At 32.4% G+C, this 24625-nt stretch overlaps 3 protein-coding genes across 3 annotated transcripts in view; all 3 read left to right on the top strand.

Moving 5' to 3' along the window:
- LOC139503238 (uncharacterized) overlaps positions 1-16107 on the top strand; it is a 30645-nt gene extending 14538 nt beyond the window's left edge. Inside the window, exons 3-4 of the mRNA XM_071292996.1 lie at positions 10415-11620; positions 15986-16107. Of these exons, the coding sequence (XP_071149097.1) occupies positions 10415-11620; positions 15986-16107 (1328 nt within the window). The remainder of the gene's footprint in view (positions 1-10414; positions 11621-15985) is intronic.
- The window catches only part of LOC139503376 (uncharacterized), a 332278-nt gene extending 308014 nt beyond the window's left edge, over positions 1-24264 (top strand). Inside the window, exon 9 of the mRNA XM_071293146.1 lies at positions 23861-24264. Coding sequence (XP_071149247.1) covers positions 23861-24264 — 404 coding nt within the window. The remainder of the gene's footprint in view (positions 1-23860) is intronic.
- LOC139503236 (uncharacterized) lies at positions 17399-20340 on the top strand. The gene is made up of 3 exons (XM_071292994.1): positions 17399-18379; positions 18991-19021; positions 20057-20340. Exons 1-3 carry the CDS (start codon positions 17639-17641, stop codon positions 20338-20340), a joined length of 1056 nt encoding a protein of 351 aa, XP_071149095.1. The 5' UTR covers positions 17399-17638.
- Positions 24265-24625: the final 361 nt, after the last annotated feature.

The raw sequence follows: 24625 nt of genomic DNA, 5'->3' as shown, positions 1-24625 counted from the left end.
CAAAAAATAAGTGAATTAGCAGACCATAAACGTGATTTAGAGTTGAAGTCACTTCTTTTTTCGGAAGAATTTAAATCTAAAGCTCTTTACCACAGAGCTTGCATTGCTAATTATTTACTTAGCATTCCAAAGAAAGAAGAATTTAATGATGAGGTGGACATTTCTGTACATGACATGGCTTTTCAATCCTTCGTTGGTCACATAAATGAAGACTTGCTTATTCACAAAAAGGCATACTTAATGTCTTTTCTTTTAGAAAAATACTGTTTCTTCTTACCTCCCGAATTAAAAACGAGATATACTTCAGCCAAACTTCAACGAAGGCTAGAAAAGCATTATGGAAATTCTATCGTCATTCAGACACAGAAAGGGCAGGGAAGATCCAATATAGTATTCAGCAGTTCTATATCAATTGCCGAAGCCATTCAAGCAGCTAGCCATTTAAAATGTGAGTTAAAACTTTCGGAAATTGAAGCTGAAGTTGAAATAGGACCTATAAATGAAGACCAGACTTTACATGCAGCCGCTTCAATAATCCGTAGACAATTGCAGTCCTTAGATATATCAAATGAGACTTACCCAACACCATCTGAAATATCGTTGTCTTATTCTACACAGCACACTCCTTGCTTATTAACAAAGTTTTTGTTGTGGATTATTGATGATAAGTCATACAATGGAGAGGGTAATGTTTCTGACCTTCCTGTCGATGTGATGCGTAAACTCCTTGCAATAGCCGAATGTATTGTTTTATTGAATAAAGGCATTTTTACCCCATTTCATCTTGGTTTGGCATTACAACTCCACCATGAGTTTGGTTCCAAAAACCTGATTGAAAATCTAAATTCACATGGCTTTTGTTCATCATACTCAGAAGTACGAAGGTATCTGACTAGTCTAGCAAATTTTGAAATAGGCAGAATCCAAGACACCTCATATTTACCTAATGGGATTGCTTCTTTTGAAGAAGGTGGTCATATTATTCAGGAGGGGGCTGATAATATTGATATTAATGCTGAAACTATAGATGGTAAGAATACCTTTCACTCAATGGCTAGAGCTGTCTTTCAGTATCAAAATGACACATCCAACGCAAGTATTAGTTCCATTAAGGTTAAGCGTGGACCAGAAAGATCTCTGACGTTGGATGTTTCTAATACCAAACTTATGGCATGCTTACCTTACGACAAGCCAAAAGAACGTTATGACCCCCCCCCCCCCCACGATATGCAGATGCTTATGACAAGATTGTGTCGAGCTTTATTGATTCAAGACTAGATGTTGCTGACATGTCTTGGGTATTCCTTCGAATACTGTCGAGACGCAGCATTGATCCTATTCCTATTTCTGTAGAAAGTAATGAACAAATTGTCCCATTTTGGACCGGTTTCTACAAAAGATTATCTGAATCAAAATATGAATTTACGTTTGTAGCCTATGCTCCGGTCATTGACGCCAAACCTAGCTACATAGCAACAGTATATACCACCATGAAACAATGTTTAGATATGTCAAATCGTGCTGGTCAACAATACGCTGTACAAACTTTTGATCAGCAATTATATGCTGTCGCCCAACAGGTGAAATGGTCTATGCCGGATGTTTTTCACTCCCATATAATAAGACTCGGTGGGTTTCACGGGGTTTCCTGTTTTATAGCAACAGTTGGTAAGTTATGGGAATCAGCTGGGCTCTCTGACTTACTTGTAGACTCTGGAATTTATGCTTCAAATACAGCTGATCAAATGCTAGTTGGTAAACAGTTTAATCGTGGTGTTCGAGGATTAACATTGGCCTTTGAGGCTCTTATGGTTCTTTTGTTTAAGGCATTCTTTAATTGGTGTAGAGATGAAAATCGTATGAAAACGATTCAACCAAATGTGTGGAAGGTGTTCCTTGACTGTCATAGCTCATTTGCTGTCCCCAGCACACCACAAAGCACTGAAGATATTGAGGAGTTCTTCGATGTTTTTGAAGAACATATTTTACCTTTGTTTGAAGAATTCAGAACACATTATTGTAGTATATCACCAACCTTTGCATTTTGGGATATGTTTCTTCATGCAGTTGAAATATTGTTACAGAATATAAGAGCTGAACGGGATGGTTTGTGGCTTTTACATTTGAAATCAGTGTCTGCAATGTTGCCATACTTCTTCATAACTAACCGGACAAACTATGCTAGGTGGACTCCAGCCTACGTTTTGGATATGTTAAATTTACCAGAAACGGTTAAGTCCTCCTTTTTGTCAGGTGAGTTTGCAGTCAGACAAAAGCCTGGAACCTTTAATGGTATCTGGAGTGACATGGCCACAGAAAAAAACTATCATTAAAGATTCCAAAGGTTGTGGCGGCATTGTAGGATTGACAAGAAAAAAACCAGCATTACTTCGATGGATGCTTACAAGGCATATTCTTGCGCATTTCAGTGCTGAAATGAGAGCAAGATCTGGATTATCGACCGACACAGAAGGTGAACACGAAGAAAACAAACCAACAGCAATGAATTGCGACGAACAAAATGTGTCTGATTTGGTTAGTTATGTGCATTCAAACATGACTGATCCATTTAACATCACCGATCATCCAAAATACTTGATCAATATTTCTACAGGGATGCAAGCCTCAAAAGACGTTCAAGATTCTCTTCTAAAATCTATTGAACGTGGCAACCAAATGATCAAGTCTTTTGTCGAAGGTTGCTTTAATGAAGGTGAAAACCGTGTTTTCTACAGTCCTATTTCGAGGTCTCCACTAAAGACATTTGAGGATATGACTAAGACTTCAAAACTCAAATGTAAAACAGGTGACTTTGTGAAAGCCCATATAAACCCAGAGATGATATTTCGTCGCGCTTTAGCCCTGGCTAATGTTCGAGAAGATGTTACAGTAGACAAGATCTTGGCATATCCTATTGGTTCAATACCTTCAGCACTTTTCCACGATGATGGTACCATGCGTAAGTGTTGCAAATCAGATATAATTCACCTTCTTGAAGAGGAAATCTGCTCTTCCTTCAACCTTCCAAATTATGACACAGCAAATATATACAGTTTTGATACGTGATGGTATGGGAATTATTCAATGTATGGATGTCAAGAAATGCAACACATTTGGTGATCTGCTACGAAACTATGTAACAATGCTTCTAACGTGTTTTTTAAATGCTGGAACAGTGGTCGATGTTTTTGATTGCTACGATGTAAAACATTCAATCAAAGCAGCGGAAAGATTGCGTCGAACCTTGTCATTTGGAGCTCAAAAGGTTTATCAGGTTATTGAAGGAAGAGCAATTCCGGACTGGAAAAAGTTCCTTTGCAATCCAGAAAATAAACAGTCACTTATCAGATTACTTGGTGAGTATTGCGAACGGTATTTTGGACAGTCTCCTTTAAAGGGAGGTACCGAATTGTTTCTCGCGGGTGTTTTTGAAAACCCAGAAGTTGTCAAGAGATTTTCTTGTGATGGCCTGTCAAATTGTACTGACTTATACAGCACACAAGAAGAAGCAGATACACGAATGATTCTTCATTCGGTGTATGCAGATGCCAATATTTTTTCGAATGATAGAAAAGGTCGTATTATTATAAAGTCATCTGACACTGATGTGTTAGTGCTCTGTGTCCACTATTTTCCTAAACTTGAAAATACAGAGGAGATGTGGTTCCAAACTGGGTCAGTATCAAATTTGAAAGATGGAAGGCGTTTTCTACCTGTTCACGATATATGTCACTCACTTGAACCCTCAATCTGTAATTTACTGCCAGCCACACATGCCCTCACAGGATGCGATACGACTTCTTCTTTTTTTGGTCTCGGAAAGAAGTCTATGTACAAACTTTTGCAGAAAAGTGCAGACAATTTCCAATCCCTTCAGATAGGTTTTTCAACGGGAGATCAGGAATCCGCCATTCATGATGGACGCAAATTTGTTGCTTTGTTATACGATCCGAAGAGGAAATTCAGTATTTACATGAAGACCTGAACAAGTTAAGGGTGAAATTTGCCACAACAAAAGATATGAATCTTGTTAGATTACCCCCATGTGAGGCGTCCTTTTTACAACACATCCTCCGTGCAATGTTACAGACGCAAGTTTGGATGCATTCACACATTGCAAAACCAGCAACCAGACAGCCCAAAAACTCTGGTTGGCAAGAGGGTAAAAATGGTTTACTACCGATTTTGTTTGAAGGACCTATGTCAGCAGATTTCCTTCAAGACCTTATTTGCACATGCAAGGGTAAAAAGGCTTGCGATAAAAATTGTGTCTGCAACCAGCAAAATCTAGGTTGTACAACTATTTGTTCGTGTGAAGGTTCTGAGAGTTGTAGAAACTATCTTACTCACATTCAAATTAGTGAAGAAGATGACGATGAAAATGGCGTCTGCGTGAATCATGTAAAGCTGTATATATTCATGACATTATTTTTAACAAAATGATTACAGTTGGTTTCTTTGTGGTTAATATCACTTCGACTATACGATTATTTGAACCTGTGTATTTTGTTTGGTTCTTTGTTTTTGTGTATGTTTTGTTTTGCATTTGCAACTGCCCTTTATGACTGACCACTTTTTATATGTTTTATGGGTTTCATGTATGCATAGCTGTCCTGCAATAAGGGAAAGTTTGTTTTTCTATCCATACAATATGTATTTTTATTGGAGTACACATAACAATGACGCATTGGAATTAATTGTTTTGATCTCATTCACATACCTTTGGTGAAATATTTGCCACTGACAAATGGCATATACCATACCAGAAGCATAATTTACTCTCTTTTATTTTGAGAAAACGTATAAATCAGAAATACATCGTAAAATGTATATGTGAAGAAAAAAATACCAATTAAAGGTCATAAACATGTTTATCTTGTGTGTAAATATTGTTGCTGATCTGAATTTTCTTTAAAATCGCCATTTTTTTTATTCTTTCTTTTTTTTTTGGATAGTGAATTGTTACAGTTTATTGCTTCATTTAAGAATTAAATTTTGTTTATTTGAGCAAATGTGATATTATTTTTTTGATTGTTCATAACCCCGTGTGAAATAAATGTACTTCGGTGAAAAAATCGACCACTGCACTTTAACCCCAAATTAAAAAAAACTGCACCATATTTCGATTCTACGACCAGGCAAACATTAAACTTTAATCATTTCTCTATCCAAAAATGTATAATTTAGCCTGCAGGTAGGGTGGTCCATTAAAGATGAAAATTCATCGACTTTGTCACTCCACTATAAGCAGAACAATTAGATATCAAGTCGACGGCATGGGTATCTTTCAAGTTGGATGTAGAAAATGCATATCCTCCGATTTCATTTGTTTTTTTTTACCACGGACGGAAAACATATCAATCTATTAGTTCAGTAGTTTTCATGTCTGCCCTTCCATTATGTGACTCAAGAAAAAATTCCAAAAACTGGGTAATAAAAGTATCGAAAAGAGACAATCGAGTGTACCTTTTTATGTTAGGGCGTGTTTGAGTTGAATATTTTGTCTTGATATCGTACATAGCAAGACTATTTCATACATCGTCTCACTTCAGATTCTATCATTTTTATATACCGAAGCTACAGGTTGACTTTATAACATAAAAAAAATCCCAGTACTAAAAGATGAAATATATGGGTCAAGTGAAATACCTATCTAATGAATAACAAAAACAGAGTTGGTGTGTTCGAATAGCTATTTTTTTACTGAAAGTACTTGACGACAGTCTTTCATGTTGGATGATGAAAATGCATATCTTCGAAAAATTATATTTTTTTTGTCTGTGATAACTATGGTTTATAGTATCCAATCACTAAACAAATCTAGTCTGCCCTTCCACGAAATATTTAATTAGAATTTTTTTTAATGTTAATGAATTTCGAAAATTCCACCTGACAACCGATCAGACAATAGTTTTAAATTGAATCAATGCAGACAAGATCATTAACTGATGCTCATAAGCTAGTTATAACATTTGTCTTTTGAAATACAACTGACATATAAGGATCGAAATGGTGCAATGTGGATACATTTATCGGTTTCCAAGAGCAAAATTGGTAGCGCGTCATCCCTACAATGGCTTCCATTTCTACAATTGTGAAAATGAACTGGCGTAATGGGGAGATAATTTTGACGAAGTGGAATCCTGACTGCGTTATACTATCTTCATGTTTTAAGGTGAACGGACCCGGATTCCGTTCATTTCCGATTCGTATGGGATTATTGCGATCCTGTACAAGACGTCATACTGACTGATTTGTTAATTTTCTGTGTGAAAAAATATACCAATTTACAAACGTTCCATGTCTATATAGGCATACTTTTCAGAGACAAGTGACCGTGCATCGGACTATTGGGCTGTCGGATTATAGGACTGTCGGATTATCGGACTGTCAAATTATGGGACTGTCGGATTATAATTTGCACAAAATGATAACTTGTACACAACATATATAACAGTTATATCAAGTCTATGTTTCAGAAAATTAATGACTGACCTGGATTTTCACGTGCATTTTTTTCCAGTCTGCAGAAGATAGCAAAATAAACAAACACACGATTTTAATTTAATACGGTCCATTCAGTTACATAGTTTAAATCACCTGTTGTTTACAGGTGTCTATTGTCCATCTTTTACCCATTTAAATCAATACTTTTCACATCATCGATAATATGAGGGCAGCTTCTCAAACTGTTTCCCTACTTAGTTTATTTTTGCACCTTCCGATGAAAAAAAAGGAATATCAAAATCCAGAAAAGTTTCGAATTTTCTGAACAATAAAATGCATTTGAAATTTAATAAACTAAGTCCAGCTATGCATTACAACTTTTGCAGGCAACCGGTTTGATTATGGTCAGAGTAGAATCTATGGTGTAAATACGACCATTAAGCCAAAATGTTATAATGAACCTTAATATATACAGAAAGTTTTTCAATTTTTATTTCAAGTATCGAGGAAGTGATATATAATCTTCATTTCTCAGATTTTAACATGATTAACATGTTATCTTTTAAATTAACATTAATCATGGACTGAAATTCTCAATTTATGATTTGCCGATAACAGTGGTCATTTATTTAGGTTTTACTCTCTCGTAGACAGACGATTTATATGTACAAATATGAGAAATACCATCAGTGAAAATAACAACCTCGGTGTATTTTATATAAACATTCACCATATCCTTTAAATTTAAGGGAGCTGCCCTGTGATGAAAAATTGTATCCTGCATTTGGTTTTAGTTTTAATCGCTGTTCTCCCTTTTTTGATTTTCCCTCTATTATGTCCTGGCTTTTTCAAATAGTTAATAATTTTCACTTACATGTATATATTGTCAGCATGCCTTTTTTCTTTGCTGAGTTGCATTTTTGTTACTCAATACTCCTGATCTGTCTTTTATCAAATTGCATCTAAGCCCACAAACCCTAAAAATCAATGGAAGCTCCCTAACTCGAAACGCAATAAGCAACTATCACACAAAAACTGGAGCCTCTTGTGTAAAAAGGGATTGTTAATGTTCTTTCCAATTCATAATGTTTATGATTCACTTGTATTCGATCAATCTTCAAAATAAGCAAGACAAAATCCCGATTTTCATATATGACACATGTAGCTGAATTTGATATAATGCTTTTTAATTGATTGTCATACGAACTATGATTTTTTTTCAAGGAGATTTTGTCTATTGATAATGAAGTTATACATTGATATAATTTAATTATGTCTGTTTCGTGAATGCATTCTTACCAATCTTACAACAACAGTCAATCGTTTATTATCAGCAAAATACAAATGATTATGATGATCTCCATTTATATTAAATGTATGCTGTTTAGAATTAGGAATAAACATTGGACCAGTTTTGGTTCAACTCGTTTTCTCAATGACAGTTTATTTACCTTGTCATACTTAAGATCCCAATACCGGACGAACACAAATTAAATAAGCACTATTGTTTAAAAAGCTGACTTTTGATATTTCATTATAGAAGATATAGAATTCAAATGGACTATTAATGAATTCTTTATACATCGCTTTAATCGTGAAAAAAGTTGGATGTTACACTTTAGAATAGTTACTACACTTATCAAGTGACACGTATTACTTTTACATAGCTTCACCCCTTCATTTAAGGACTATTGATTGAAAAATCGTGTTTTTTACGAATACATGTACTACTCATTTTAGCATATTCACAAATACTTTAAATACATTCCGTAATATACGGAAACGTCCTCGATACGTGAGTTCTGTGACAGCTCTATTCAAAACTATCTGATTAATAACAAATGAATTACTTATGTTTTACAATTGAAGCAATCGACGAAATGGTCCTACATGATTTCATTGTTTTCTTATGGTGTATCTTAATAAATTTAAATGAGGTTGGCCATGTGGTTTTAATTTTTGGGAGCCACTGATGAGTTGATATACACGAGATATCCGTCTTGTGTATTCATTATTATACAACCTTCTGGGAATATGATTGGTTAAAAGCGTCTGAAATTATCTGGTTAAATTAATGATTACATTGCCAAAGTATATAGCATTTGCAAACAGGATTTTTTTTTATATATTATATAATAACTTCACACTTCATATATTTGATCAACCACAAACGTTCACTATGTATATATATGAATATTGTGTCACTGGTTATGACCCATTACACGTGACATCTTTTAATACAGCTTTATAAAGATTTTGCTGTAAACAAATGAATACAATACGTTTAATAATTCTTGCGTCCGAAGCGCTTTTCTGGATTTACCTTCATCAGGAACGCTCAAGCTAAACATTTGAAATCCGAGATAGATAAGTACCGAAAATCGTTGAAGAGCTATATGTCCAAAATACCTAAAATAAGTAGCCAAATTCATCTAAAGCCGACTTTGCCTGAGGGAGTTGAAACCTTAGTTTCATAATAATTTCAAAATTTTATTAACGGACAATTTTAGTGAAGTTTGTTAAATCATGTCAGTACCGAAGCACTGACCACTGAGCTGATGATACCCTCGGGAAAAGATAGTCCACCAGCACAGATATCGACCCAGTGATGTAAAAAAATTGATACCAACACGTTTAATAATTTCTTGCGTCCGAAGCGCTTTTATGGATTTACCTTCACCAGGAACGCTAAAAGCCATACTATTAAATAAACTCATCATAGATACCAGGACTAAATTTTGTATATACGCCAGACGCGCGTTTCGTCTACAAAAGACTCATCAGTGACGCTCGAATCCAAAAAAGTTCAAAAGGCCAAATAAAGTACGAAGTTTAGAGCATTCAGGGCCAAAATTCCTAAAAAATATGCCAAAAACAGCTAAGGTAATCTGCCTGAGGTAGAAAAGCCTTAGTTTTTCAAAAATTCAAAACTTTGTAAACAGTAAATTTATCAATATAACCATATCAATGATAATTCAAGTCAGCAAAAAAAGTGCTGACTACTGGGCTGGTGATACCCTCGGGAAATTAAATATCCACCAGCAGTGGCATCGACCCAGTGGTTGTAAATAAACTCATCATATATACCAGGACTAAATTGTGTATATACCAGACACGCGTTACGTCTACAAAAGACTCATCAGTGAAGCTCGAATCCAAAAAAGTTAAAAAGGCCAAATACAGTACGAAGTTGAAGAGCATTAAGGACCAAAATTCCTAAACATTATGCTAAAAACAGCTAAGGTAATCTGCCTGAGGTAGAAAAGCCTTAGTTTTCAAAACTTTGTAAACAGTAAAATTTCAATAGAATTGTTTATCAAATTCATAAAATTGTAAACAAAATATGAGTCCTAAAAATCATTGCATTGTATTTGTCCAGTCCAAATACATACCAACATTTGTTTATTTTTACAACATAGTTGTCCAACTTTTAATTTAGTTTGTGCTAATTAGATACATTTCCACATGTCTGATTTATATTTCATCATATATATTCCCCTACAGCTATACCCAATTGGTAATTGCAATAAAAACAAACCCTAATTCGTCTTTCACCTTTCAATTTAAAGTTGACAAACATCACAATATTGACAACAGAATATATTGCAGGGAATATAAAGAAAAATATTACTTAAATGAAAGAGTTATAATCAAATACATATATGTACGTCTTTTAATTGTGATTGTATATACAATATATGTAATCAAGGACAGCGACATATAATTGTATCACATGTCTCTGCTTAGGGTAATGATGACTTTTCAATACTGCAACACTTTATTTTACAGAAGCTAACAAATCAGTTAACAAGCTTAAAATAAACACAAACATTTTAAAATGTTAGAAAATATTTAAATATGAATAACAAATAAACTCATCCTAGATACCAAGATAAAGTTTTGTATTTTTGTTTTGTAAAAAATGGTACTTATAATAATCAATAGTTTTAGTTTATTTCGTATTCAGATTTTTCCCTGGAAGAAATCACAGTTTGCAGATCCCTTTCACGAGCAGACACAACAACACAACAACACAATGTTCCTTCAGCAGACACAACAACACAACATCAAAATGTTCCTTCAGCAGACACAACAACACAACAACAAAATGTTCCTTCAGCAGACACAACAACACAACATCAAAATGTTCCTTCAGCAGACACAACAACACAACAACAAAATGTTCCTTCAGCAGATACTACACCAACCAGTCCAAATATAACAGATGTTACAGAGGAGGCATCAATGTCCGCCAACGAAGAATGCAGATCCCCTTTACGAGCAGACCCAACAACACAAAAACAAAATATTCCTTCAGCAGATACTACATCAACAAGTCTAAATATAACAGATGTAACAGAGGAGGCATCAATGTCCGACAGCGAAGAAGAGCTGAAGCATAAATCGAATGAATCAAAATCGTGCTTTCCAACGTTATCTACTGAATTCTTCATGACAGAAGCTGTGAAAGCCAGAAAACTGCCCGAATCTCAGTTTCAAACCGTACCTGGTTGTGCTAATAGTTTGGCAATAAGTATGGAAAAGAAACTACCAGGTCATGTTGCAGGACAAAAATCAGAAACAGTAGACAACGATGAAATATATGAGTCAGATGAACAAGGCGTACTCCGTAGTTCAGAAAGGCAATCAGTTATATTTGATTTTGATGGGGAAAGTTCAGACACAAGGAACAATCTAGTCGTCCTAGATTATACAACTGAAAACCAAACTTCGGATGTTACAAAATACAGACAAATACATGAACCTTCGTTTGATGAATACAAACCAATAAAAGATTCTCCTGATGCTTCTCTGGAGTCAGGTTTCACTGGTGATTTGCATATTGAAACTGTTACTAAACCTGGAATTATAGCACATCTGAAACGTGTGTTTGGCATTACCAAACAAGTCAAAGAAGTTAAAGTGTCAATCACAAAGGAAAGCTTCTTAGAGAAGTCTTCTAAAGTTGGAAAAAAGAAGCTTCACAACAGAAAGATAGCACCTATAATTATATGGGATTTTGGAGGGCAGGATGTTTTCTATTCTACTCATCAGACATTTTTAACGTACAGAGCTATTTACATAATTGTATTGGATGGAAGTAGAAAACTTGATGATCCATGTCTGTATGAACAATACCTCCCAGGGAAAAGTGGACATAAAACCTCAAGAGGTATTAATAAACTGACATTAGTTTTTTAGACAGTGTAACGAAACAATCTTAACCTAGATATATATTTTTTTTAAATTTTTAAAAAAGGCCTTATTAAATTAAACATCAACACAATTTGGCAATTATTGTTGAGATAAGCAATCAAGTAATTTTTAATATCACCAAATCAAAGTACGTCACCACCGATTGCATTGAAAAAAGGGTTGAAAAAATATGCTCTTGATAATGACATTTCATAAGATAATTCTGGGTCATAAACAAACATCTTGGGAAATTCAAAGCATCATTATTTTGTTTTTATTTGTAGTTTCTATAAAATATTTTGCAAATTTGAGGTAACATGGTTACTTGAGCTTCTATACAAATAAAACAGAGAAACAGTATAATGATATTTTATGTCTGTCAGTCGTACTGGACGAAATATGAGACAATATCTGAAAATGTTTAATTTCTGGCAATATGAAAAACCATTAAGAAATGTCTTTAGAATCGGTATTTTAATAGCACAAATGGAAGAACGCACATCGATGATCTATGAACTGTTTTCTGTAATTCAAACAATTGTTTGAATTGATAATAGTTGCAATCTTGAAATTTGTACAAACAAATTCCGGCTCTTTCCTGTTACCACAGTGAATTAATTTAAAATAGTTTCTAATGGGAATAAATAATGAGTTAAAGATACTATATCTAGTAAATCCTACTATATTTTTTCAAATGCCAATTATTTATTTTGGCATTTTCAATACAGAAGGTTAAGCAATAAACTAAAATGTAGTCTGATATGTCGGTAACATGAAACCATGCTGTGTAACAGAATAAGTAACAGGACAGTGTCGGTAACAGGAAGGAAATTATTTTTCAAAACAATTGCATTATGTAGTTAGATACAACATTTCAAATTGGTCACATTTGGAAGATAACAGCAAGTAATGTCATTTATCTTTTGAAACTGTATTTGCAAGACGAAAAATCTGCCTAGTTAATGAACAATTCTCAAGTAAAATATACCTTTCTTTTAATTCAATATAGTACATATTACAAAAAATGTATTATGTTGAGATTTTTTTAATATGATGATCAATTTATATTAACTGAAATGGTAGGCGTATAGTAGATTAACTTTGTGATTCATCAGTGAAATTGTCTTAAACTTCCTTCCTGTTGCTTAGTAAGACTATGCTGTTACTTTTTTGTGTAGAAGTTTACTTCCATTAACATATCGATTTAATAAGATTTCCTTCATAAGATACCTCTTCCTCCCTTGTTGCATTTGAGATGTTCGGAACTACAATTATAAAAACAATAATGAATGCAGGTATAGTGTACATGTATACATTTTATATTCATTCATATACATGTATATATATAATGTTTATATACTCCACTAGGATGCATTGCTGTCATTTTTGGAATAATTGTGAATTTATTAACCTTCACAGCCACATCATTATTGGTGTCATTAATCGTAAACATAAATGAATAATAAAAGATACAATAACAGAGAGACCCATATAAGTTCAGGAGTTATCATAATAGACTAAAACGTATGAAGGTTTAGTCTTGGTGTCAACATTTTACATGCAACTGTTATCTTAAATTAAAGTCATATGAGATTTCAAAAAAAATATATATATAATGTTTCATATAAATGTACATGTACATATTTGAATGGCTATTCTGTAAGTATATAAAAACAAATGTCCTCCCTCTTTCAATTTGTTTTTGTCAGGTTTTCCATGTGCACTGTGGCAATAAACATAGAATATAGAAAATTATTTGGAGTCTGGTTACATGATATTTTACAAATTTAAGATTCATTTTATTGTCGAACCCCATAAAAGGAGAGTATATATATACATTACATATGAACTATTCAAAAAGTTACAAAATTTCATTGAATACAAATCAACTTCCTTTTTTTATGTATGAATATACATGGACATGAAGAAAGTCAAACCTATAATTAAGAGCCACTCATATAAAGCCTTGTTATTGGAAGTAGCTTAGTTTCAACAATCAGAATTTTTTGTTTTTGTTTTTGGGTTATTAGAATCGGATGATGCACTTTCAATTGTAAAAAAAAATTAGGTGTGATACATGCTAATATGTATTTACAGATTTTTATAGAATATATATTCATTATCATGATTATTATTACCTATTTTTATCAATCATGCTACCCACCCCTCGAAAAGTAATTTTACGCAACAACTATTTAACGCTTCAAGGGGATATATTTATTTCCTAAACAAATATTTTGGTCAAGCAGATGACAAATACAAATATTTTGATTAACATGTGTAAGTATTAAAATTTGATAAAATAATTTGATTGGTAGCATAACGCCACCCCCCCCCCCCCCACCCCCCTTGAAGTGGAATTGTTATTCACTTATGTGATAAGTACAAAATATTCCTTGTCTTAAAATGCTGGAGACACGCATGGACATTGAATAAATGTGATTATGTAAATTTTAACATTTGTACCGGAGCAGCATTTTTTTTTGGATAGGGAAAGGGGGATTGGATTAGCTAGATCTTCAATAAAAGGTATCTGTTAGGAATGAGTTCAAATTTGTGCAAGTCGTTGGTCCTAAATACTCAGTCAATTCTATGATTTTATTTCCCTATGTCCTCTACATGTACATCGAATCCAGGTCTGTTCGCCCAAAAACATGTTTGCGTCCATTCATGTTTGACCCTTTCCCTTTTCACTCGCATGTTTACATGTTCGCACCCAACGTCCTTTTGCACACTTTGTATTGGTTTTATGATAAATAATTTTGTAATTGAGTTTTGGTATAAAGTATGTTGTTATAAATATTTATTTATTTTCAAAATAAAGTGTTATTATTACGGTTTTTCTTGTGTTGCGATCTTTCATGTTTTTCATTTAAATTCTTCAATGTTTTACTCATATGGCTGCAGTATTTACATAAAAGGAGATAAAACAACAATCATGATTTTCAGGTCTGTTAGCACCCTATACATGTTCACAGCCTACAATGTTTTTTTCTCATACCTATCTGCAGTATTTATATCAAAGCAAGAGACTTAATTAAGCTTAAACCAATTAACAGCAATCATGCATTGACATAAATAACATTTAATAATTAATCATCAATTTGATAAAAATAAATAACATTTGAAATGATATGAACTAATTTTATTCTGGAAATATATAGAAAAAAAATATTAGGTAATATATATACATATAAAAAAATATATCTAATAATTCAACTGGAATTTCAACAAAAATTGGGTGCAAATTTGTAAGTTGTGAATGGACGAAGGGCGCAAACGTGTGTGGTATGTATAGATTATGGGGTTTTCTACATATTGATATTGTAAAATATCAGCCGTGAGCCACAATGTGAACCTTTTTTTGCGAGTGAACGCAGCGAACGAGCTAAATGTTTCACATTATGTCGAGTGGCTGATATTTTACAATATCAATGTGTAGAAAACCCCATGAAATTTTGTTCATTTATAACAAAAGTTTCAATATATTCAATCTTTTAATAAATTTTATATTTATTGTTTATTTGTATAATAATGAGTTTCGTTTTTACCGACAGTTCGAGTTGCGCAGAAAATTCAAATTCGTCAGGTTCATATCTCCTTAACAGGAGAGAACAACACAACTTTTCTAAATTCTGATCTCAGAGGAGTTAGGAATTTTTCAAAATGACTACCTATGGAGTCATACATTCAGGAAATTATCTTCTCATTGCATTACATCAAATCAATTGCTGTTCTTCCAAACGTATCCAAAGGTGAAAAAAAAACAGGACGAAAAGTACCCCTTGTAACACAATTTACAAGACCCTTTTATAGCAAAATTTGATCACATGCATTAGCTATTATAAAATCAGAGCAGTTAGGGACAAGTTTTCTATATAATATGTCATATTTGTGATAATCGGAAGCCTGTTTACTTAATTTAGATATTCCTTGAATGATTAAGTTGTCAGAAAACAACACCGGACAACATCGGGAACGCTGTGGGGGGGGGGGGGGGGGGTTGAACATTTAAATTATAATATTTTATTAGAAGAAATATTAGAATTAATAGTGTTTAGTTGGCAATAGTTGGTGAAAAATGGAACACGCAAATTAGACTTTTTCAGATGTTTTCTCATGTAACGTTTCTCATGTCAAGTATTTTTGTATTTGAATCAAGGACAAAAGTTTGCATATTTTTTTTCAAAAGTGCAAATTTAACAAAGATTATTTGGGGAAAATCAATAGTGGTATCATACAATAGTATTAAAAGTATATTTCGGAGAACGTTTACATTCAAATGACTTAAAAAATTTTCCCCTTATGTATTTTCGGGTTTATTTGTTTTCAAACATTACAGATTATCTCCTATTCTGGATCAACACCATTGTAACATACTGTAAAGGAAGTATCCAGGGGTTTCCTAAAATTTTGGTTGTTTTAACGCACAAAGACCAGGTAAACGCCGTAAGTATGATGTAGACGATTCCTTACGATTGAAACGATGGACTCTTTGATAATGTTTATTAATCTAATAAAAAGGGAAGAATCAATAGACAACAACTGTTTAGTGTCTTTAAATATCACCTGTAATTGTACGAGGCTCAGAAACAGAAGGTATGCGATTTCAGTGAGCAAAGTACTAAACATATATTGTCTTTATCCTGCTATTAATGTTGTCCATGTGTTTGCTTAGAAACAAAAACAAAAACCCACGTTTTTATAGAATTTATTTTCGTTGTACACAGAAAAAAAATCTTGAATGGGCAAAATTATTACATGCTCAAGTTAATAATTATTTATTTTAACGGTACAAATAATTTCAACAATAAAAACAAAAAATATTGAAAACAAAAGTATATTACTTGTCTTTCACTTCAGAGCTATGAGCTAACGTAACATAACTAGCACATGATGTATTGTCATTGTTTTATGGTCAATTACACATACATATCCAAGTTTAGATTGGCGCCGTAGAAAATGGAGTTAATCCTGCTGCTTATGTTTGTCAGAAAATTCGAATTACTGATTTGCTAGAAAACAAACAAAACGTAAACTAATTTAAAGTTAACACAAGAGGGGGGAAGCAATACGCCATTGGAATGCAACTGCAATGCACATATTCTAAAGCCATAGAGGTTAATACAAAACTCAACAACAATACACAAAGTAGTCGGGCAGTTGACGGACATTTTAAGCGGTATCTGTAAAGTATACATATACAAGCTAGCGATATCTGTTGGGTTGTTAAAGTACAATAAGACACATAGTTGCAGCATACATGTTTGATTTACATTATTTATCGTACTGCATATTGTAAAAGCAATGCTTTGCCATGTAGGTGTTCTTTAAAAAAGCATAACGTTTAAATCAAAGTATAACTTTATAACTTTGCTTTAATGGATTTTTTATATATATACGATACATACATACCTTCAATAAATAGTTTTATGCTAATAAAGTTATAAATAAAGGTTGGAACATATTGTATTGTATGTTTAGAATGAGGTTGAACAAAGACGAAATGACATATTTGAAGAAATCTATAAGATGTTCCACGAAAATCCATTAATGCAACAATTGGTTATTAGTGATAAAATATTTGTAAATGCTAAAGACAAACATGACCCAGAAATGGCAAAGATAAAGGTCGCTATCATCAGGGAATCAGAGAGGCAACCAACATGGGGAGAACCCCTTCCAAAATGCTTTATCCCGTTAGAGCTAGAATTTGAGCTAGAATTTGCATCGTTGATCAAACATCCATCTAATTACACTAGAGCATCTAAAGAAAATAAACGCATTGCAACCTATTAGACCGTTGTCAGAAGTTGAGTTGAAGGTGTTTCTGAAATTTCAACATTCAATTGGCAAGTTATTATACTTCGATGAACAAAAATTGGACGACCGAATTATTTTGTCTCCCACTCTTCTCATCGAAGCATTTAAATCAATTGTTACAGATAGGCAATTTTGTGAAGGCGACAAGAAAAGAGAAGAAATATGGGATGCAATGGGCAAGACAGGGGTGGTATCAAAACAAGCAATAGAAGGCGTTTGGAAGGGAAGGAAATATGTAAAATTTTACCAAGACAAAGAATTTCTATTAAATGTTATGACCCATCTGGATATATTGGTTGAACCGATGAGATACAATTCTAACCGAATGCGTATCCCTGCTGATTTTTACTATGTTGCTAGTATGGTACGAGCTAAAGATGATTCTGGATACCTGCAGTCAGCTGGCTTCACACACAGGAGTATTTCCCTAGCTTTTCAAACATCAGCATTTATGATACCTCCTGCATTATCCTTCAGATTTATAAATTACTGCCTATATGTCTGGGCGGTGAAGACATACGGGCAGTCCAACAAGGAAATGTTATTCCATAGGTCGGGGGTGTTCACCATTGATCCATGTTTGGATATGTATATTGCCTGTGAAGATGAGATAATCATTTCTCGTCTTGTTCATACCACTTCAAACACACTTATAGCGAGAGATGTAGCTTCCAGCATCTTTGAATGTCTAACATCAGCCTTAGAGAAAATAAGTGATCTGTATATTAGAACAAGTAGCGATCAGACTCAAATCAATGATACAACCTTTGTGACAAGAATATGTTGTAACTCACCAGATAACCCATGCTTCTTGCAAGTTAACGATCTTACTGACACAGACCAATTGTGGATATGTCCTTCACATGACATTGCGCATAGCATACACACAATCATGTCATGGATTGCAGAAAAGGTAGTACATGTTATTCAAAGTTTCGATTAGTGTGGACTGCAGTCAAAATATTGATGTTACATAAATACACATAGTTCGATACGGCATTTAAATTTTACATCGATAAACTTGTTTATTGTTTAGAATTATAAAAAATTAAACATTAAACACCAAGTAAAACTGTTTTGCCAGAGAAATAATGATATGTTTGTCAGCTAACCAAAAGATCACAATAACTTAAAGATAATAAGGATAATCAATGTAAACACCTTTGTTTTGCTGAAATGCTAGGAATTGTTTTCTTCAAGTGCTACGTTATCTGGCATGTCTATTAAATAGATACAAATTTGAAAAAATGAAAACGAATTTAAATACTGAAAGGATTAATTATTAATTTCAATACGGTATATACACTGATATATGCTATTAATAAATCTGAAGATCGTTTTTCAATTTTAATCCCATCCATTTGAGGATAATTAAGAAAAAAATAGTTTACTGTATAATATTTGTTTATATGTACCGAATTGATGCACAAAAAGTTTACTGTATATATGTTTATATTATGTATGTACCGATTTGATATAAAAAAAAATACCTTTCAATACAATTTACTTCCATTTTCTTCTCAGGATGAAGAGAATTGTAAACCAGGGTGTACAGGTATTGTACATGTTGTATTTATATTGTTGGATAACTTATTTTCTAGTTTGATGTCAAGTGCATACTTTTTTTTAAGTATAATTGATTTACGCACATTAGGAACCTTTGAACTATCTACATGTTTAAAATTGTAATACAAAAACATAGTTTCATATGACTATTGTATTTATCGATGGACATAATTTTTATTCAAATACTACAACATTTGGTATGATAGAACGAAATATGTTTTCTGATAACTAGATAAAGGACATATGTAATTTCGAAGAGTCTCATTTGCATTTTCTAAGTAAGTTCTGCATCAGTATTGACGCCATTAAATGAAAAAAAATCATAATTTCTCAAGTGAAACAATGATAAAGTTTGAATAAACTATGCTTTCAACTCCAATAAGCAAATTCAACCTTATATGGTAAATGATATGTTTTTTGCGTAACATTACTGGTCATATAGCTTGTAAAATGTTTGGACACTAAGGTGTCCTTGGCCAGCAAAGTTAAAGTTAAATATTAAAGATAAAGGTTAATCATGAGGAGTGTGGGGAGCTGTAATTCATCAAGTACTATCTAACAAATACCTGGGGCTACTGACTTGGACCATTGCAAAAATAGTTGGTAATATATAAACAAGACGATGTGATATGTTTGAAAATGAGACAACTTTCCATAAGAGATCAAATGAGACCAAAATTAAATTAGCCTTTTTTCAATCTGATAGGGATTGACTTCTCACTGGTGAAGATAAATTAAAAAAATATGTGAACATTTTCCGTCTCGTATGTTTCTGCCTAGTTGGAAGATAATATATACCATTTTAGTTTAAGTTTGGAAGCAATTATGTGATACACTTATGTATTCATTTTCCCTGTTTAATGTTGTTTGTATACATTATGTTCAGTTTCTGAATAGTGCAATTATATCACAGTAGTATGCATATGTTTATCCTTTTGGTGTTTTGGTGAGATGCACCTCTTCTAATAATTCAATGTCTATTTTGTGTTAATAAAACTATAAATATGCAGTATTTTCAATACAGTTACTAAAGAAGACTTCATGAGAGCGACACCAACAGACCTACACTTACGTCGCTTGTCATTATTATACAGTCCATTTGAAGCTAAAGAGATGGCAATACATCTTGGATTGTCGAACAGGGAAGTTGAAACCATATTGGAAACTGAAGATCGAAAGACTGCATGCTTTGAAATTTTAAGACAATGTCGAGACAGCATGGTGGTGACATTCAAAGACATCAAAGAGGCAATACAGATAATAGGAAAAACAAGTATCCACATACTGTGCAAGGTACATCTTTTATAATGAATCACAACATGTATAGTAGTGACAGTGTTTGTCTAATCAGTGCACTTTGTTTTAAGTGATTTGATAACAATTTTAGCCTGTATATATTAACCTATGACAAACAAATCCATAAGAAGTTATTATATCGCATATATTACGCATACAGACGGTACCGAAGTCAATATGATAAATATGAATGTAATTTCTAGATTATAATAGTATGCATCCTATTAAATATAATAGTATGCATCCTATTAAATTCATATTAAGGCTTTCAAATTAGACACAAGTAATCATTTTAATATGATATGAACAGATATCATACTTGATTGATAAATCTGCATAGATGCATTCAGGATATAAAGGGTTTTATAAAGTAAAACGTTACAGAGACAACAAGCAGAAACATTAATATTCTTTGAAAAACAGTTCTTAACTTTTTTCCGCGTGAATAGAAAAAGAAAACCCAGAATTACACGTTTTTGACAGACAAGTACAATTTGACATGTAAATTGCCAGAACTCAAGTATAATTTGTACACACCTTGATAATAGACAGCATTAAAATTACATAAAAGAAATTAGAAGAATGTGTTTGTCTTTATTCTGACTTTTATGTTTTTGATTAGTATTAAGCATGCCTATATCACATGCACTTTGACTGTTTTGTACATCAAAGTGTTTTCAATCATATAAGGACAGTTGTGTAAAAGGTATATTTTTTAATATTTCAGCTTGTAAAAGGCGAACCTATTTATTTTGGTAAGTTATGTGAATACAGCATATTCATTAGTTCCTTTATTAGTGTTATAAACATGAAACCATAAAAATACTGAACTCAGAGGAAGATTTAAATCGGAAAGTCCTTAATCAAAAGAAAACATTAAAAGCGTTAACACATCAGACGAATGGATAAGAACCAGTATATTCCTGACTTAGCAAAAGGTAAAATCCCAAAAATACTGAACTTAGATGAAAATCAACTCGGAAAGTCCATAATCACATGGCAAAATCAAATAACAAAACGTATCAAAAACGAATGGACAAGAACTGTCATATTCCTGACTTGATACAGGGATTTTCAAATGTAGAACATGTTGGATTGAACCTGGTTCTATAGCGCTAACCCTCTCACTTAAATGACAGTCTCATCAAATTCCGTTATATTTACATTGATGCGTTAAATAAACAGACACAATAAATAAAATAGTCAAAATTAGCATATAAAGCAACGCATTTATTTTATGTAGGAGATGGTGGGTAAAAATAGGTTGTATAGCTAGCTAAACCTTTTACTTTTTTGTAAAATGGTTATATTCATAGAGTTCCCGTTATATTAAGAATCAATGTTAAGATACATGTATGCGTAGATTATATTGCACCTTCTTTACATGTACTACTATGTAACAAAGGCATTTAAAAAGGTTCAATAAACAAGGGGAATTCGTCACATTTGTTTTTAAGTAATCAGTGATTTCAAATAATAAATAATAATATTTGAAATTACATAATTTACATTCAACAGGCTGTTTGTTGTTGAGATTACAATAACTGTGGTAGAGTGTTTAGCATTAATATTTATTTTCTTTTAGAATAATTAATATTAATAAGTAGTTTTATTATATGTTTATTAAGAGTTCATCAATTCTTCTATTCTCTTATATCTTCTTAGTACATTTCTACTCTATTTTTCTGGTTCATTAGTCAGTCAGTCATGTGTCATATTATCTTGTCTACTATTGGTCACAGTCATTAAGTTCATAGTTTTTGCCACTCTTTTTGATATACCTTGAGAGAAAGCTTTACATGTAACAGCCATATTTAAAATAGTTATATAGTTAAATATTCTGGACACTTATTCCATATTAATCAGGTCAGTTACTAATATTTCTAAGTCTTTAATATTTGCACAGTATTCCTTTAGTTTGAATCTGAGAGAAAATGTATTTTGAATAAGTCAGAATGATTGTGCATGGATGATAGATATTTTATTTTAAAGAAGTATTTTCATGAACTCAGAGCAATAATATATCATAGATATATTAATGATACATGTATTGGTACAGTTATTTTATTATTATAAAAGGTCCAAAGTAATGTTTGCTGAACATTAAACTTATTGTTTATATAAATGCTATGCTGATATAGTTAGTTCATTAGACTTATGTAGGTTATATTTGTATTTTTTAACAGGACCAGAATATCTTCATATTCTATTGATCTGGTGATGTTTCCAAATACGGAGATAGACCTTTGTACCATATACATGGTAAGATCAGTGTTACATGTATTTTTAGTTTACTGTATTGTCTGTGTTTGCCTATTTAATTTTAGTTCAGTATATGTAATAATTGACATACAGGTAACTACTATTCACAAGACACAAACAATACATATACTGAACTAAAATTAAATAGGCAAACACAGACAATACAGTAAACTAAAAATACATGTAACACTGATCTTACCATGTATATGGTACAAAGGTCTATCTCCGTATTTGGAAACATCACCAGATCAATAGAATATGAAGATATTCTGGTCCTGTTAAAAAATACAAATATAACCTACATAAGTCTAATGAACTAACTATATCAGCATAGCATTTATATAAACAATAAGTTTAATGTTCAGCAAACATTACTTTGGACCTTTTATAATAATAAAATAACTGTACCAATACATGTATCATTAATATATCTATGATATATTATTGCTCTGAGTTCATGAAAATACTTCTTTAAAATAAAATATCTATCATCCATGCACAATCATTCTGACTTATTCAAAATACATTTTCTCTCAGATTCAAACTAAAGGAATACTGTGCAAATATTAAAGACTTAGAAATATTAGTAACTGACCTGATTAATATGGAATAAGTGTCCAGAATATTTAACTATATAACTATTTTAAATATGGCTGTTACATGTAAAGCTTTCTCTCAAGGTATATCAAAAAGAGTGGCAAAAACTATGAACTTAATGACTGTGACCAATAGTAGACAAGATAATATGACACATGACTGACTGACTAATGAACCAGAAAAATAGAGTAGAAATGTACTAAGAAGATATAAGAGAATAGAAGAATTGATGAACTCTTAATAAACATATAATAAAACTACTTATTAATATTAATTATTCTAAAAGAAAATAAATATTAATGCTAAACACTCTACCACATAACACTCCAGACTTTTATTACACAAACAACATTACTAGCTCTGGTCAGTAGTGATCTGATTAAAAATATTGGCCATGGTTTGTCTGTTGGTATTTGAACGGTGATAAAATTTATACAATTTGTAAGTCTTCTATAGAATCACATGTAATGCATTTGTGTCCTTTGCTTCTATAAGACTTTCAAAATACATGCATCTCGTTTAGAGTGTGTTTAGACATAAAGTTGAAACATCTGTTATACGTTACAATTACTTTTTCGAATTGCTGTTCCAAATTTTTTTGAAATATTCGAAATATTCTACTAAAATTCTTAACATGTAGCACATATGTTTTTTCTATCTTTGAAAAACACAGACATGGAACCTGAGAAGTGGGATCTGGTGCCTACAGCAGAACACATTGACAGATTGGCTCCATTGATAGGGAAAAATTCCCTCCCGTTCCTAATAGAGCTTGGAATGGACTTTAATACCTGGGAACAGATCAGACGCAGACAAAATGAAAGAGATTGGGTTCGACTGAACCAGGATATCTTAGTAGAATGGAGATTCAAGTTTTGTAGGATGCACAATCTGAAACCAACTTTTTACGTTTTTATAATTTCCAAGATATTTGTGCGTCACTTTCGTGTTCTTTTCATCCTTATATGTACACAAGTACTCCATACTAATTTATCAAAACAAGCTTTGAAACATAAACACAAGACATTCGTATTTGTCTTTGATGATCTGGGTCTTTTTGTGTTTTGTTCTTGTTGATTATTATTAGAATTATGGAATATTTAAACGATAGAAACAATGATTCCGCAATATAAATGTATATACATGTTGAGAGGTTTTTATTGCAAAGGAATGTATAATGTTGTGTACAATTTAGTTGTTATATTTTGCTTTGTATTTTGTTAGTTAAATTGACAATTATTTGTTCTCAAGTAGTATCTCTTGTTTTCATTATTTTGTGTTAGATCCGTGTATCTTTTGTTTTTATCTTTTTATATATAAGCTCTAAGTTTCATACGGAAATGTATGGTTTACCAGCCAGCAAACAATCCATGCATCGTTGTTTTTGAAGTTAATATGCATATAACTTTATTTTTTCTGGAATATGTTTTACACAGGG

The sequence above is a fragment of the Mytilus edulis genome, chromosome 14 (genome assembly GCF_963676685.1).
Source record: "Mytilus edulis chromosome 14, xbMytEdul2.2, whole genome shotgun sequence".
NCBI lineage: Eukaryota > Metazoa > Mollusca > Bivalvia > Mytilida > Mytilidae > Mytilus > Mytilus edulis.
This window is presented reverse-complemented; position numbering and strand designations above follow the sequence as displayed.

What these genes read in the sequence shown, in the direction of transcription:
- LOC139503236 (XM_071292994.1), top strand. Translation starts at nt 17,639, where the DNA reads ATGGGCAAGACAGGGGTGGTATCAAAACAAGCAATAGAAGGCGTTTGG. An exon ending in TGTCATGGATTGCAGAAAAG is followed by an intron (nt 18,380 to 18,990) that starts GTAGTACATGTT and finishes TTTTCTTCTCAG; the next exon opens with GATGAAGAGAATTGTAAACC. An exon ending in TTGTAAACCAGGGTGTACAG is followed by an intron (nt 19,022 to 20,056) that starts GTATTGTACATG and finishes TTTTCAATACAG; the next exon opens with TTACTAAAGAAGACTTCATG.